The sequence below is a fragment of the Momordica charantia genome, assembly GCF_013281855.1.
Source record: "Momordica charantia cultivar OHB3-1 chromosome 4 unlocalized genomic scaffold, Mcharantia_2.0 BLBB01000004.1, whole genome shotgun sequence".
Classification (NCBI taxonomy): Eukaryota; Viridiplantae; Streptophyta; class Magnoliopsida; order Cucurbitales; family Cucurbitaceae; genus Momordica; species Momordica charantia.
In genome coordinates this window covers 29,471,949-29,486,594 of record NW_028275162.1, presented here as the reverse complement: position 1 = coordinate 29,486,594, position 14,646 = coordinate 29,471,949, and the positions used below count along the sequence as shown (strand labels likewise).

At 35.9% G+C, this 14,646-nt stretch overlaps 2 protein-coding genes and 1 long non-coding RNA gene across 5 annotated transcripts; 1 reads left to right on the top strand and 2 right to left on the bottom strand.

The window, feature by feature from the left end:
- Positions 1 to 422: 422 nt before the first annotated feature.
- On the top strand, positions 423 to 7,256 carry ATSPS4F (Sucrose-phosphate synthase family protein). The gene is made up of 14 exons (XM_022296852.2): positions 423 to 799; positions 1,630 to 1,719; positions 2,559 to 2,779; positions 2,944 to 3,007; positions 3,242 to 3,441; positions 3,527 to 4,007; positions 4,184 to 4,315; positions 4,496 to 4,627; positions 4,717 to 4,893; positions 5,085 to 5,138; positions 5,335 to 5,397; positions 5,576 to 6,418; positions 6,515 to 6,642; positions 6,816 to 7,256. The coding sequence occupies exons 1-14, from the start codon at positions 590 to 592 to the stop codon at positions 7,102 to 7,104; spliced, it is 3,084 nt and encodes a 1,027-aa protein (XP_022152544.1). The 5' UTR covers positions 423 to 589; the 3' UTR covers positions 7,105 to 7,256.
- Positions 807 to 3,258, bottom strand: LOC148212115 (uncharacterized). The gene is made up of 5 exons (XR_015790168.1): positions 3,076 to 3,258; positions 2,914 to 2,996; positions 2,534 to 2,691; positions 1,628 to 1,698; positions 807 to 1,401 (listed from the first exon to the last, which is right to left on the bottom strand). It is a non-coding gene; the product is annotated as an uncharacterized LOC148212115 (long non-coding RNA).
- A 527-nt stretch (positions 7,257 to 7,783) lies between the features above and the next one.
- Positions 7,784 to 12,859, bottom strand: LOC111020195 (tropomyosin). 3 transcript variants are annotated; one of them, XR_015790167.1, is made up of 13 exons: positions 12,610 to 12,859; positions 12,400 to 12,486; positions 11,545 to 11,678; positions 10,829 to 10,887; positions 10,691 to 10,745; positions 10,547 to 10,597; positions 9,778 to 9,838; positions 9,385 to 9,425; positions 9,214 to 9,315; positions 9,002 to 9,055; positions 8,472 to 8,591; positions 8,148 to 8,360; positions 7,784 to 8,071 (listed from the first exon to the last, which is right to left on the bottom strand). XR_015790167.1 is itself a non-coding variant. In XM_088122416.1 (12 exons), the coding sequence occupies exons 1-12, from the start codon at positions 12,656 to 12,658 to the stop codon at positions 8,292 to 8,294; spliced, it is 882 nt and encodes a 293-aa protein (XP_087978542.1). In that variant the 5' UTR covers positions 12,659 to 12,859; the 3' UTR covers positions 8,082 to 8,291. The 3 variants fall into 3 exon arrangements, 2 of the variants coding, with proteins under 2 accessions (XP_087978542.1, XP_087978543.1); XM_088122416.1 differs by lacking the exon at positions 7,784 to 8,071 and having other exon boundaries at positions 8,082 to 8,360; XM_088122417.1 differs by lacking the exon at positions 7,784 to 8,071 and having other exon boundaries at positions 8,082 to 8,360; positions 9,008 to 9,055; positions 12,610 to 12,858.
- Positions 12,860 to 14,646: the final 1,787 nt, after the last annotated feature.

The window sequence follows — 14,646 nt, the reverse complement described above, 5'->3', positions numbered from 1 at the left end:
ATGGTGTGGGACGATTAAGATGATTGTACAAATTGAAATCACTACTCACAAAATTCATGACTTTAAAAAGTAAAATGTAACTATATCTCAAAGTACTAATCTCAAGATAAATGAAGCCACATGGATATTCTCTTCTAGAATTCGTTAATTAAGGCAATTAATTAAGCTTTTCTTTTTTGCACTTTATTGGCTTTGCTCCAAAAGATAGTTCATGGGAATATAACCACATATATATAATATATGTGCGGTTCATGAGAGTTTGCAAATGCATTTTGGACAAATAATAATTCCTGGGTTCCGCGTGGAGAATAGATAGAGAGAATATATTGAGGTTATTTGGGTAATATGCTTCCAAAGTGGAAGAAAGAGGAGAGAGAACCAAATCCGGCCTTTTCTTGGATTTTTGTAAGCCTTTAAGTCTTAGTAGGGGAAATAACTGAAATACTTGAAATTCCATGCCTTTTCCAGAGACTATATATATAGGCTACACCCATTATTTCCCAGCAATACCAAGCATAAGCTTTCAAAGCTTGGTCTTGTTCTTCTTCATTGAATATATAGTAATTTAATATTGATAGAGAGAGATAGAATGGCAGCTGGGAATGAATGGTTGCATGGGTATTTGGAAGCAATTTTGGACGTAGGAAGCAGCACAAACAAAAAACAAGATGGGAAGCACAGGATTGCCAGGTTTGACGACAAACAAAAGCAAGAGAAGCTGTTTAATCCAACAAAGTACTTTGTTGAAGAAGTTGTTCACAGCTTCGATGAGTCTGACCTCTACAAAACTTGGACCAAGGTTTTCTTTAATACACATTATTCATTACTACCTCTTTCTCTATCTCAATCCTAGATTGGTACTTCCATATTCATCTCTTGTTTGGCAGCATGCTTTTGAAACTAATTTTTGTTTCCTAGTCTCTTTTTTGTCATTTCTTTCTATAATATTTAATAAACACGGGTTCCATCTATACTCTAAATAAAATAAATTGAATCGAAAAGTAAGTAAAATTCCTAATTATTTTAATGGAAAGGAAAAAAATAGGACATGGTACATAAAGAGTAAATATTCTCTTCTTTTCTAAAAGCAAAGCAACATCAGCTTCCCCCTCTGTTGCTTTAATTTTTTATAATTAATACGTAATTTTTTTATTTTCTCTCAGTTAATTGCAAATTAAATCCTTTCTATACACATCCAGAGAAAACTAACAGCTCAGGAAACAAAAAAAAAAAAAAAAAAATGATCCAAGTATAGCATGCTAGAAGAGGTAGATTTTAATCATGCAGGATCAATAGTTGAGAATTATAATACCTGATGAATCGACAAACCTTCTGCCCCAAGATTTCTGTACTGTCATGGATAAATGATTAGACTTCCTAATCCAAGAGGCTAAATATATCCTGAATCCAAAATGTGAACTAATATTAATATGAGATCTATGTGGAACTCGAACAAAATCATCACTGATTCCAAAAATATGATAAACTAAAATCATTGAATATATCCTCAATACATATCTACCATAATCGTGTCAAAATGATCCATCAGAAAATTATATTAAAATCAAAAGATGGAAGCAGTCAATTTTTTACGATAAAGTAAAACTAATATGATGGTTATACTTACAGATGATTGCAACTAGGAATACACGCGAACGCAATAATAGACTGGAGAATATGTGCTGGCGCATTTGGCATCTGGCTCGCCAGAAGAAGCGGGTGAGTCTTAAACATTCAATTCATCTCACCAAATATGTCACTACTGATGATGCATCCTAGTTTTTGACAGTAACGAACTTTTTAAAATCCTTAAGTTCTCTTTTTGCATGCATTGAACGATCTTAGAAGTTATTCAATTGTTTACACATGCTCGAGTTCGAGTTACGTAATAATAAGTCTTATAGTTTAAAGTTAATTTAAGGTGGTATAGCTTACAAGAAGAATAATTTGACCATAACTTCAATTCTTTTCGAACAACAGATTTAATTGAAACTGAAAATACTTTCGATGAATTTTCTTAAAAATCACTTTTAATTGGTAAAATAACATATTTGGAGTTATCTAAAATTTTTAATCTAATACTTCTTAAAAAACAGTTTTCAAAATAAGAAGAGTGGAAAACAGCAAAAATATTATATCGTTATCTTAGGTTTCCCTTTTTATTACTTAACTGCTCCCTATAGGTTAATTTGAGCATTCGGTAACTTGATTCAAATATAAACATTCAAGATTGTAATAGCAATTTTTAAAATGAAAACCACTGATTTATTATTATTATTATTAAAAATTTTGTTTGCAAAGCAGTTTCCGATAACAGATTTCTTTTTCACCCAAAAGCCCTTTAAACTCTCAAACTCGCCATCATAGCAACGTTCCAAGTTATAAACAAGTGCAGGCGTGTATGGCCAGCTAAAGTTGATGAGAGAGCAAAATGTCCTCTTTTAGTTTCCTTCCTATATCTCCAAATCCTTGCAGTTCAATGTAAACTTAAATAGTGCCTGTAGCATATATTATATCTAGTATTTACATATACCTCTTATGTTATGTGACATGAGCAGATAGCTTGGGATGGTGGACAAAAACTTGTAAACCGACGACTGGAACGTGAGCAAGGTCGGACCGATGCCTCCGATGATCTCTCAGAAATCTCAGAGGGAGAAAAAGAGAAAGGAGACACTAACTTATCCGAGCCTATCAAAGATATTCCTAGGATTAATTCTGACATCAAAATTTGGTCAGATGATGAAAAGTCTAGAAGCCTTTATATAGTCTTAATCAGGTACCGTTGAGTATTCTAATTTCAATGGATTATAACGGTTATCCAAATATCATGCTTATCAAGGATGTAAACATTAGACAACGAGACGTGTGTAAGTTCGTTTATGCGTTCAGCAATTGATATAAATATGTTACCTTCTCATGTGAAGTTTGTGATCCTTCCAGTATCCATGGGTTGGTGCGAGGAGAAAATATGGAACTCGGAAGAGATTCTGATACTGGTGGCCAGGTAAATGAAATTTGTCAAGTCCTATATATGCAACAAGACAAGGAAGAAAGGAGGAAAAAAGAACATGCCTCTTGTCTGCGGCTTCCTTAAAAAATATTCATTTGCAACGTGTGAGAGTATACGAGCCGTTTTTGTGGTTCTAGCTGCATTAAAGGCCCTGCATGACAAAGCTTACCATATATAAAGCATTTAACTCATATCTATCTAATTTACTCGTAGCCTCTCTAATTTCAGGTCAAATATGTGGTTGAACTTGCTCGAGCTTTAGCAAACACAAAAGGGGTGCACCGTGTTGATCTCCTAACTAGACAAATCTCCTCACCTGAGGTAGATTCTAGTTATGGAGAGCCCATAGAGATGTTGTCATGCCCATCCGATGGAACTGGTAGCTGCGGTGCCTATATTATTCGAATTCCATGTGGACCTCATGATAAGTGTGTGCTAAATATTGCTCCTTTCCCCCCTCAACATTTCAACTTTTAATTCTGGCAATTAACACATAGGGAAATCTTGTAACAGATACATCCCAAAAGAATCCCTCTGGCCTTACATACCTGAATTCGTTGACGGAGCTTTAAACCACATCGTTAACATGGCAAGAGCTTTGGGTGAACAAGTTGCAGGAGGAAATCCAACTTGGCCTTATGTCATCCATGGTCATTATGCAGATGCCGGAGAGGTGGCTGCTCACTTGTCTGGGGCATTGAATGTGCCAATGGTGCTAACAGGACATTCTTTGGGCAGGAACAAGTTTGAACAATTGCTTAAACAAGGGAGGTTGTCAAGAGAGGATATCAATGCAACCTATAAGATTTTGAGAAGAATTGGGGCAGAGGAGTTGGGGTTGGACGCTTCTGAGATGGTGGTTACTAGCACAAGGCAAGAGATAGAGGAGCAATGGGGACTGTATGACGGTTTTGACCTTAACTTGGAGAGAAAGCTTAGGGTTCGAAGGCAGCGAGGAGTGAGTTGCCTTGGTAGATACATGCCCAGGATGGTGGTATATATGCAACCTCTTGAAGCTTGCTCTTTTCTTACTTTAGAAAGAAGAATTATTGCCACTGACCCAAATTATTTTATGTCATTTGTTACCTCTGGAAGATAGTATAAAGAAAATAGGAAATTTTGGTTGGAAAATTTTGTCAAAAACATAAACTTATAATCTTCTGTCCTTAGGTTATACCTCCAGGCATGGACTTCAGCAATGTTATGATACAAGATTCAATAGAAGGTGACGGAGACCTCAAGTCATTGATCGGTTCAGACAGAGCTCAAAGCAATAGAAACATACCTCCGATCTGGAATGAGGTTTCACATTCTTTTTCCATCCTTTGTACTGTTCCTGAAAAACTTGAATTAGGAGTAGTAAAAAGTGATTTCAACATCTCATGAACAATAATAAAGATTGATACAATTACTTTCAGCTTTCTTCTCTTAAGCAAAGGAGGAGATTTTTTCAGTGAATCTCATTGAACAAATTGGATGCAGATTATGAGATTTCTCACAAATCCTCACAAACCAATGATACTTGCATTATCCCGTCCTGACCCTAAGAAAAATGTCACCACATTGCTTAAGGCTTTTGGAGAATGCCAAGCCCTGCGGGAGTTGGCCAACTTGGTAACAATATTCTTCCTCCTATTGCACATATGCAGACCTAGAGCCATCTATAAGGACTAATTTCTGTTGATTCTTTGTTCTTGTTGAAGGTTCTGATTCTTGGTAACAGAGATGATATTGAAGAAATGTCCACTAACAGCTCAAGTGTTTTGATAACTGTGCTTAAGCTCCTCGATAAGTATGATTTATACGGCCAAGTTGCTTACCCCAAGCACCATAAACAATCTGAAGTTCACCAAATTTATTGTTTGGCAGCAAAGACAAAGGTAAATTGTCCCTGCTGACAAATACAAAGAAGTTTACCACTTAATGTATGCCTAGGTTTGCAAGAACTAGCCTGACCAGAAATAAAATATATCTAACCTATACATCATACAATAGTCGAAGTTAAAGCTAAAGTTCTTCTCTTAAGGGTACTTCAGACTCTAATAGTTCCCCTCGGTATTGTCTTTTGAAGGGAGTTTTCATCAACCCGGCTTTGGTCGAACCTTTTGGCCTCACCCTCATCGAGGTAACAAGTTCACACTTCTATTTACAGAATAAAATGAACTTCATCCAGGGCCTATAATAGTTTTTTCGACATCCAGGGCCCATAATAATGTTTAATTGAAACCTAAAACTCAGAAATAGGGCTTTAAAACATGAAATTTAGGAGAAAATTGCTTTATAAATTAATCTCCAGGTTGATTCCATGTCTAATTTTGCAGGCAGCTGCCTATGGCTTACCTGTTGTTGCCACAAAAAATGGAGGTCCCGTAGATATTTTGAAGGTAGGCGTTTCAAACAAATACCTTGCCCTGAGTATGCCTGGATCTGTAGTCCCCTTAGCTACACCATTCAATAAGTTCTTGAATACCATGTTTCATGCCACGTGATGTTTATCCCCGTTGCTTCTACAGAGATCTGTAATTATCATCAATAATCAAACTAATAGTATCTTCTTCTCAGGCCTTACACAATGGACTCCTCGTTGATCCACATGATCAAAAAGCAATAGCAGATGCCCTTTTGAAACTGGTTGCTGACAAAAACCTATGGACCGAGTGTCGGAAAAACAGCCTTAAAAACATACACCGATTTTCATGGACAGAACACTGTAAAAATTATCTCTCCCACATTGAGCACTGTCGTAAACGCCATCCCACCACCCGCCTTGAGATCACGCCAATTCCAGAAGAACCCATGAGTGACTCCCTAAAGGATGTAGAAGATCTTTCATTGAGATTCTCCGTAGAAGGAGAATTCAAATTTAATGGAGAGCTTGATGATGCAATGAGACAGAAGGAGCTTGTTGAAGCAATTACCAAAAGAATGGTCTCCTCTAATTACAATGACAGTGCAAGTTATTACCCAGGTAGAAGGCAGGGGCTATTTGTAATAGCCACAGATTGTTACAATAGCAACGGAGAGTATACTGAAACCTTGCAATCAACTATTAAGAACGTGATGCAAACCGGCTCAGCTTTGGGTTTGGGCAGGATAGGCTATGTATTTTTAACAGGATCAAGCTTAAGAGAAACAATGGAGGCACTGAAATGCTGCCAAGTAAGCTTAGAAGAATTTGATGCATTGGTTTGCAATAGTGGAAGTGAGCTGTATTATCCATGGCGAGACAGAGCAGCTGATACAGATTATGAATCACACATCGAGTACAGATGGCCAGGAGAGAATGTTAGATCGACAGTGACCAGGCTTGCTAGGTTGGAAGGTGGGAATGAGGATGACATAATGGAACATGTAGGTGCATGGAGTTCAAGGTGCTGCTCCTATAGTGTCAAATCAACTGCCAATGTAAGAATCCAAATATGCTTTAGTGTACCCTAGAACACGTGGAATTTGTGGTCTAGAACTGCATTTTTCTCATGAGAATCCTTATGTAATTGGCAGATTAGGAAGACTGAAGACCTTCACCAACGGCTGCGGATGAGAGGATTCCGGTGCAATATTGTCTATGTACGAGCAGCATCGAGGTTAAACGTGCAACCACTGTTTGCATCAAGAAGACAATCACTAAGGTTAAATTCCTTTCATTATGACACAAAAAATACTCGGGAAACAAAATAAAATGACGACAAGATGATGAGAGTCATCATGATATTATATGAATGAATAACCATAGAAATAATTACAGAAGAAGGAAAATAAAGAGCCAGAAGAAAATTACTTAAATGCCTGCTATTTTGTGTAGGTACCTTTCAATTAAATGGGGAATTGATCTATCAAAAATGGTCGTGTTCATTGGGGAGAAAGGAGATACAGATCATGAAAACCTACTGGCTGGCCTCCACAAGACCATTGTTTTAAGAGGTTCTGTTGAGCATGGGAGTGAAAAGCTTCTTCATACTGAAGACAGCTTTAACAGGGAAGATATAGTCACACTCTCACGTGATAGCCCTAACATTTCCAGTTTAGAGGACACTTATGGCATCCATGATCTTTCGGCAGCACTAAATGTTGCTGAGATCAAGAGCTATTAGATACCCTCTATTTTCTTATCCTCCTGTCCTGTTGACACATACGTAAATAATGGAAAAGAAGATGTGATTGCCATAATAAGAAGAATGTACTCAACCTTTCGCAAGAAACATCAATATTCATATTAAGAAAATATACAATTAGTTGTTTACAAGGTTCATAAAGTTTCAAAAGTAGTAGACTTATCTTCAAAGATACGTGAATTCCTCTCAAGCAAAAGATGTCACAGGAGAGCTCTTGAGACAACTCCAAAGAAACTTAGTCTTCTTAGGGAGATTCCACCCATGGAGAACTTCAACCAACCAGTCTTCAGGTTTAAATCCCAAAAATATCTAGGAGGAAATACCAAACTTGGGTCGTGAAAAGGCCGTGCAAGAAGATGTGGTCTATGTTCTCACTGTACTTCATGCAGAAAATACGAACCGAAGGGGATAGCATCCAGTACACTGTCTCTTGGTGGTGCATCAATTACAGGAAATTCTTTTGTAATTATAACCTTTCCATGTTCATGTTCAATTGAAAAGTGGTTGTTTAGTTTTTAGGTGGGGTTTTCTCTACCCAGCCTTTAGGCTGTCTTCTCCTTTTTTGATATATACAAAGAAAGTTTCCTATCTAAAAAAAAGGTTCATAAAGTGCATTTTTTCCAACATTTCACTCTGATTACAGAAAAACGAGACTGGAAAATAACAGTCATATAATAATTCTCAAAACAAACTGTTGTTAATAATGTGCACAAATGGTGACACGGTAAATATAGTTCAATTTCAGTATTTTATCTGACGTCGTTGTTTTGCATTGAAAAAGAATTAAGAACTAAGCAGAACTATTTATTGGCTGGAATAGTAACAATGTTTTCCACAACAATAGGATCGAGAATCATGTGTCAGCCTGAGCATAATTCAACTGGTTAAAAAATATCGTCAATCATGAGGTCAGAGGTTCGAATCCCCATTCCCACGTATTGTTTAACTAAAAAAAATTAGAATCAAGCACATTACTCACATTAAAATAGAATATAACACGTGGCAACAAGTAAAGCAATTACCTGTTCAACAAGTTAAGTTTTGACAGATTCTAAGACAAGACCACCAAGCATCTATTCCTCCCTAAATCACCTGTATAGTGGTTAGCATTATTCGATTTCTTCCTTACTCTTCCAAATTCTGTTCATGATAAAAATCCTGCATCGTCATCCACATAGGTCTACTCCAGCCTTGTATTCCTCTCCACAAGTGCATTTAATCACACGGGAAATTCCCTAAAAAGATCGACAAAACTGTTTCTTATTAAAAGAAGAAGAAGAAAGAGAAATTCCTTGGCGCAGTTAACTTCTAAACGTTAAGAAAAAAAACACTAATTTTAAATTCACCTTCAGTTTTGCAATTTGGTCTTGAAGGGACTGTGAGTACTCCGTTTCTCCAGCTTTATCTGATAAGAGAGCCTTGTACTCTTCGTCCAATGTAACGACATCCATTTCCCTGAGTTCTGGCTGAAGTTTTAAGCCAGGCAAAAGTATTACACATGATATTGTAATAAAACGGGCTGATTCTGAAATGTTTCATGAAGAAGATTTGGGATATCATCGATTGTTCTTTGAAACCTAACCCCCATAATTAGGTTGTAAAAACTACTGTTGCAGTTAGGAAAGAAAGGTAAGTCAGTAGCATTAGGAATTATAATAAATATAGATCATAAAGCAGATATTATCCCCATAGAGATAATTTCATGACTTGCGCTGAATAGTGTCTTCTATTGCGATCTCATCAGTTCTCGTGATTCCAAGATTATAAATTGTTGTAAATATTGTCAGTATTGCTGCTATTAGTTACCACCATCAGTTCGACTGCCTAAAGACAACTTCATTTACAAAATAGAGTAAATGTCATCTGCACCACGTACACTAACATCGAACTCATTTAATCTGCTCTTAACTTCCTCAATTGACTGTGCAATCTGAAACAAAAATAGACGCCGGCCCAAATTAACAATCTACAGTAAACAAAAAAAATATTTTCTATCTTCTTAGCCGCTCTTTTCTTTTCCTTTATATATTTGCAAATGAAAGCATTCTCCTTAGAATCGTACATACATCCTTTGATGACATTGATTACCTTGGAATTCTCCAAAATAACTGCACATTTCATTTTCGTAACTTGACTAAGTTTGGCTTTAGCAGATTCCAACTTGCCCAATAGATCTTTCTTCTCTTCCACCTGTAAACCAACACTAAATCAACACATTATGTTTAACACGTTTGCCAATCCATGGTTGGAGTTTAATACCAGATTTTTTGGATTGCAGTAAATCTGAGTGCCAGAGATCCCTACAAGAGAGGATGAGAAAAAATTAGTATGAATTTCATGCTACAGTAGCCAGATTGTTATATGGAAGCTCAATTTTATTTGAACTTCATGCTATTGATCAAATTTCTATTTATGTCAGTTGGCTTTCCTGAATCCAACTGACTCAAATACTAAAAGAAATTATTTCAAAGAGCCTTGAACTTTAAGAAGCTTTGGATAAATGTATGAAGATTTGACTTTATCATTCTCAATCTGAAGGGCAAAACTAGTTAGCAATAGGATAGAACTATGTATAACTGTTTTGAAGTAAACCATTGTACATATAATGGCCAATTAAAAACTTGAAGATAGGGATAGGAGGTCAAGAAGCACCTCGAATTGTATCAGAAGATCCTTCAGTTTCACTTGCTCGCTCAGCGGTGTCAAGTTTAACCTGAAATAGAATCTAATCAGTTATGTTGAGTTGGAATAACTTATTACACGTAGGGAAATACAACACTATGTATATATAAATTGACAGGCCCTAGCACAAGCTTTGAACTCCAAAAGACTTGCTTGGTAAGTAAGGACTAAGCTTCCAGAATGAATACTTCAACTATCTTCACTCAATCAATTAGATTGATGATTTACTTCGTGATGTTGTACTGAAAAAGACGAGGCCCCAATGTTTATTTCTCTCAAAATTGTTTGATGAGTTCCCATTTTAAACAATTACGATAAGTACTAAGTACCTAAGAGGATGATTAAAGTAAAGGTCGTGATAAAGGACTAATATCCTTGAAACAATCATCCAGAGCCAAAATAATTACATGCAATAAAAATTCCATTAGAAGCATAAAATAAGGTGAGTGTTAAGCATGATAATTCTAATAGAGACTCCCACGATGACAATGCGGAATTCACACACAGTGGCCTAGGAAGCTTCTACATTGAGAAGGAAAAATATTCATATATGAGCTGTAGAAGTTAAGCTAGACAGACTCGGAAGATCTAGTTTGCTATATATAGATATTAAATTAAAATGGTGGTAAGAATCACTGGGATGATTGAGTGAAATGAAAGGCCATCTGAAATATATCATAATTACTAACATGACGGAGAAAACAGTTGACAGGCAGGAGATGAGATATAGCGAGAATACCAATTCGTGCTCTTCCACTTCTCTGCGAATCATGTTAGCATTTACCCAGTCCTACACCAAAGTTTGCATAATAGACTATATTTTAAAACTGGAATAATGGACTTAGATCACGTAATTGATATGACATAGGTTTTGGAGTTCAACCTGTAGATCTTGAAATTTCAGATTGATCTCCTCAGCAGCTTTGGTATAATAAATACTATCATGGTCAAATATACTACTGTTAATAACATCACGCATCACTGGCAGAACCAGAAATTCCAAATTACTTGGTTCACTCACCTCTTCTCAATGATTTTGGCGCCTAAACTGACCTTTTCTTGTTGAATGAGCTCGAGTGTCTGAATGTCAAACAGTTGAGAGTATTTAGCCAAGCAGAGGCGGATACAAAATAGTTTTCTTTGAAATCCATTATGGAGTGGAGCCGAACAAATATTTTTCCCTCTTGCTAAACAGGAGAATGAGGGAACCGGAGAAAATAGTTTCCTTTGTTCTTGAAGATTAAGGGAACTAGACAATTAAGTAATCAGAGAAACTCTTTGGCTCTTTGTTATATTAGATATACAAGGGTTGGGCTAAATATCAAGCCTAAACTCACTTATTTTATCGGCTAAAGCCAAGAGAGGAAAAAGGGCAAAAAAAAAAAAAACAACAACTATGAAGGGACCAAAAGCATTCCCTTTCATGAGCACGGCACTTGAGCAATTTTTATGACTTCCCTTTTTAGTTCATGACCACTAAATTCATTCGTATTTACTGTAGTTAACAAGAATGTTCGGTACTAACGCTGTAATAAGAGAGGGAAAATTAACTTTTTGTTATATTTTCTCCATTTTAGTCAACACTTTGAAATTATGAAATGACGATTCTTTTCCATGTTGATGCTACGTCATGATCCTTTTACACTAACCAAAAGCAGTTGCTAAACAGCTGTTAGACCTACACATGGGAAAGCATACAAGGCAGGCACCAGCACACAAGTACGGAGAAGAGACCACCTGTGAAAGTGTAGATATGTCAGACTCCAAAGAGGCTATTTTTCTTTGTTTTGCTAATATCTGGGAGCATATTTCGCCCTTTGCCCGCATCATTTGCTCAGCATCCTCTTTGAGTTGTTTTAACTCACTTTTTGCTGCATCCAGACGTCTTTAGGGAAAGCAAACTAAACTAGCCATTCAATCTAACAACTCAGAAACATTTTTTAATTAACTCGAAGTATTAATGTCTTACGACCAAACGAATATGGAACTACAATTAAATCTGCTGCCAAATTGGGCTAACAACAGATGAAGTAACGCTGCCAACAAGCAGTCGCATGCCCTACAGCCTAACATACTACTGAACAAGCAAGAATTAGTATCCAAGTTCATTCAGCCGACAATTCCCGTAGAAAGTAACCAAACGGCAATAGCTGCTAATCAGAGCATTACATGAAAAATTGAAAACTACAAACAACGAATGGATTTGCAAGGCAAAGTACAGTGAAAGCGCCTCCAATAAAGAAATCGGAGGTATGTTAAGCCAAAAAGTGATTGATCGAGAAATATAATTTCATTTAAAAATTCATCGATATAAGATTATAAATTATGTTAAGAGACTTCTAGATACCAACAGGATTGAATTAGGTAATAAGCATAGGTAAATAAAATGACGAGTCAGTCCTGATTGGTCAATTTAATAGACATACTTAAAACAATCTGAAGTCAAATCAAACATAATTGAGGACGATCTAGGAACAAATAGAGAATGAATCTACAAAAGCTCAGTAAAGAAAAACGTGCTAAAATATTAAATCGATTCAAAAGGAAGAACGTTCGGATACACAAACAAGGAACAAGAAGTAGAGACTTGACCAGAAATAAGATCGTTCTCCATGGTTTGAATAGTAGTAAAGAGCATGTGCTCTTCGACAGAGATCTTCGAAGCTTGATCCTCGACGTCTAATTCAAGTTCGATACAGAAAATCCAAGTTAATGTTACTGTCCGCAAAGAATATAGCAAATATATTTCTGTAAGCTAATTCATGGATTTGGTCTTATGGAGATGGAGGATCTGGTACGTACCGTTCATTTGCAGGCGCAATGTCTTCATGTACTGCAAGTACTCTTCCATCCTTGATGGTTCACGGAGCGAGAGGCTACGATTCAGTTCAAGTTTCGGTTCAGTGCGGAGAAAACTTGAACGGCTGATAGAAATCGCCGAGCGGAAGCAAATAAAGAGAGGAAAGAGCGCGCGCGCGCGCGCCAGACGCCGATACAATACTACTAACTAACTGAGACTGAGAGAAGCAAATTTGGAGGGAAAAAACTTGTGATTTGGGTAATTAACCTTGTGATATTCATATTTGTCAAAATACCCCAGATTTAAAATGTAAGGCAAAATGCCCTGTGTTGACGATCATACCCCTCCCCTTAAGATTTTTTTTCTTTCTTATTAAAAATGTTCTAATTTTTTAAAGAAGAATATTGTATTGGCATATTTTTAAAATAAAATAAAAATTTGTTGCTTCTAAAATGTTCAATTTTTTCTTTAAAAACTAATATTTATTATTATGATTATGTTATAAACAACTGTAAGAATGTTTAACTTTACAAAATTATTGTTTGAATCCTCTTCTCAAATTAAACATTTTTTTAATGGTCCCAAACCATTTTTCAAGGTTTGAAAAAGTGATTTTAAAATATAACTTTTTATTCAATTTTTTAACCAAGAAAAAGTGGTTCAAGATGATATAAAACAGTCATTTTCTAATAAACTTTTAGATAGGAACGATTATACAATTTTTTTTAAAATTACCATTTTTTCCATAATGTTGTAAAGGGAGCAGAAGGGAACTAGAAATAATAGTTCGAAAAAATGTTTTCCATGTGAAAAATGAAATGATGGTTTGGGATAGTTCCAAAAATTATTTTTCGAATTGAGGAAGAATGGTATGGGATGGTCCAAGAATTATTTCCCAAATCGAGAAAGAATAGTAAGAAATGATCCATAAATTTTATAGATTGAGGTGAATAATCCAAAAAATGACTGCACCTGTGTGTACAAATATGGGATGTGTATATAAACTTACCATTATACTTTAAATTTTTTTTACTTTTTGTCTAAATTTCTAACTTTACATCAAAGTGGCCAATCAAGAAGGAACAAAATAAATAAATAATCCTACATTTTTTTATGTAGGCATCTGTGACAAATGAGACAATAATGACTTTTTCCGATCATCTTCTATATACATCATCTATGAAAAATAAATGTTATTTTTGTTTGGTCGGACTTAAAGATTTAACCTGCTCTATCTAAAATAAAAATTTCTAACATTTTGCTCACGTGAAATTACGTTTCCAAACATCGGAATAATAGAATCGTTTCGCTGTTGAGAGAACATCAGGATTTTATTTTTTTCTGTCAATATCTTGCATATTTTATTTTCATATTTATCCTCTTCTTTCCTCACTTCTCTCTCTATTCACAAATCAGACATATATATATATATTGGATCGTAGAGGCTTTTTGAAAGTTTTCAAAGAAATTCGTCGTCTCTGGTACGTCGACTGTGGCGAGCAAATCTATTAGGCTTCGACATTAAATTAAGTTTGTGATAAATTTCCAATTTATGAAAGATATTCCTAAGCTCGGGTCTTGATCCGACTATGTAACGTGGAATGGAAATATCGAAGAAATTAAGCTCCAAAAGTGGAAGATGAAGAGCGAGGTCAAGAGAGTAATTTCGTAAAAATAATATTGAAAAAGATCATCAAGAAAACCCAAAAATATATGCGAACATGACATCTGCAGAACTTCGACATGCTCTTCTTTGATCTCCTCCAAGAAAATTGCGGCAGTTCTCAATTCTAGTTGCCAATCCTCTAATCCTGTATTCTTCCTCCTCGTTTCCCACTTTCTTGATCAGAATTAGTTCTGTTCCCTGGGATCATCCGTAATCCCTCTCTTCCTCGTCGGAAAATTCGTCGAGTAAATCTAACAGCGATGCCCCAATTTGTCTCAATATAGTGCAAAACTCACAAACAACTACTTCGTTTATTATAATCAAATCCACGAACAACGGAAACACTTTCCGATCATAAGTTCTCAACACGACG

Bases quoted from the DNA above. Each gene is read 5' to 3' on its own strand.
- ATSPS4F (XM_022296852.2), top strand. From the start codon at position 590: ATGGCAGCTGGGAATGAATGGTTGCATGGGTATTTGGAAGCAATTTTG. The intron at 4,008-4,183 runs GTATATATGCAA...TTCTGTCCTTAG, and splicing joins GATACATGCCCAGGATGGTG to GTTATACCTCCAGGCATGGA. The intron at 6,643-6,815 runs GTTAAATTCCTT...TATTTTGTGTAG, and splicing joins TCAAGAAGACAATCACTAAG to GTACCTTTCAATTAAATGGG.
- LOC111020195 (XM_088122416.1), bottom strand. From the start codon at position 12,658: ATGGAAGAGTACTTGCAGTACATGAAGACATTGCGCCTGCAAATGAAC. The intron at 12,487-12,609 runs GTACGTACCAGA...AACTTGAATTAG, and splicing joins ATTGCGCCTGCAAATGAACG to ACGTCGAGGATCAAGCTTCG. The intron at 8,361-8,471 runs GTGAATTTAAAA...CGATCTTTTTAG, and splicing joins ACCAAATTGCAAAACTGAAG to GGAATTTCCCGTGTGATTAA.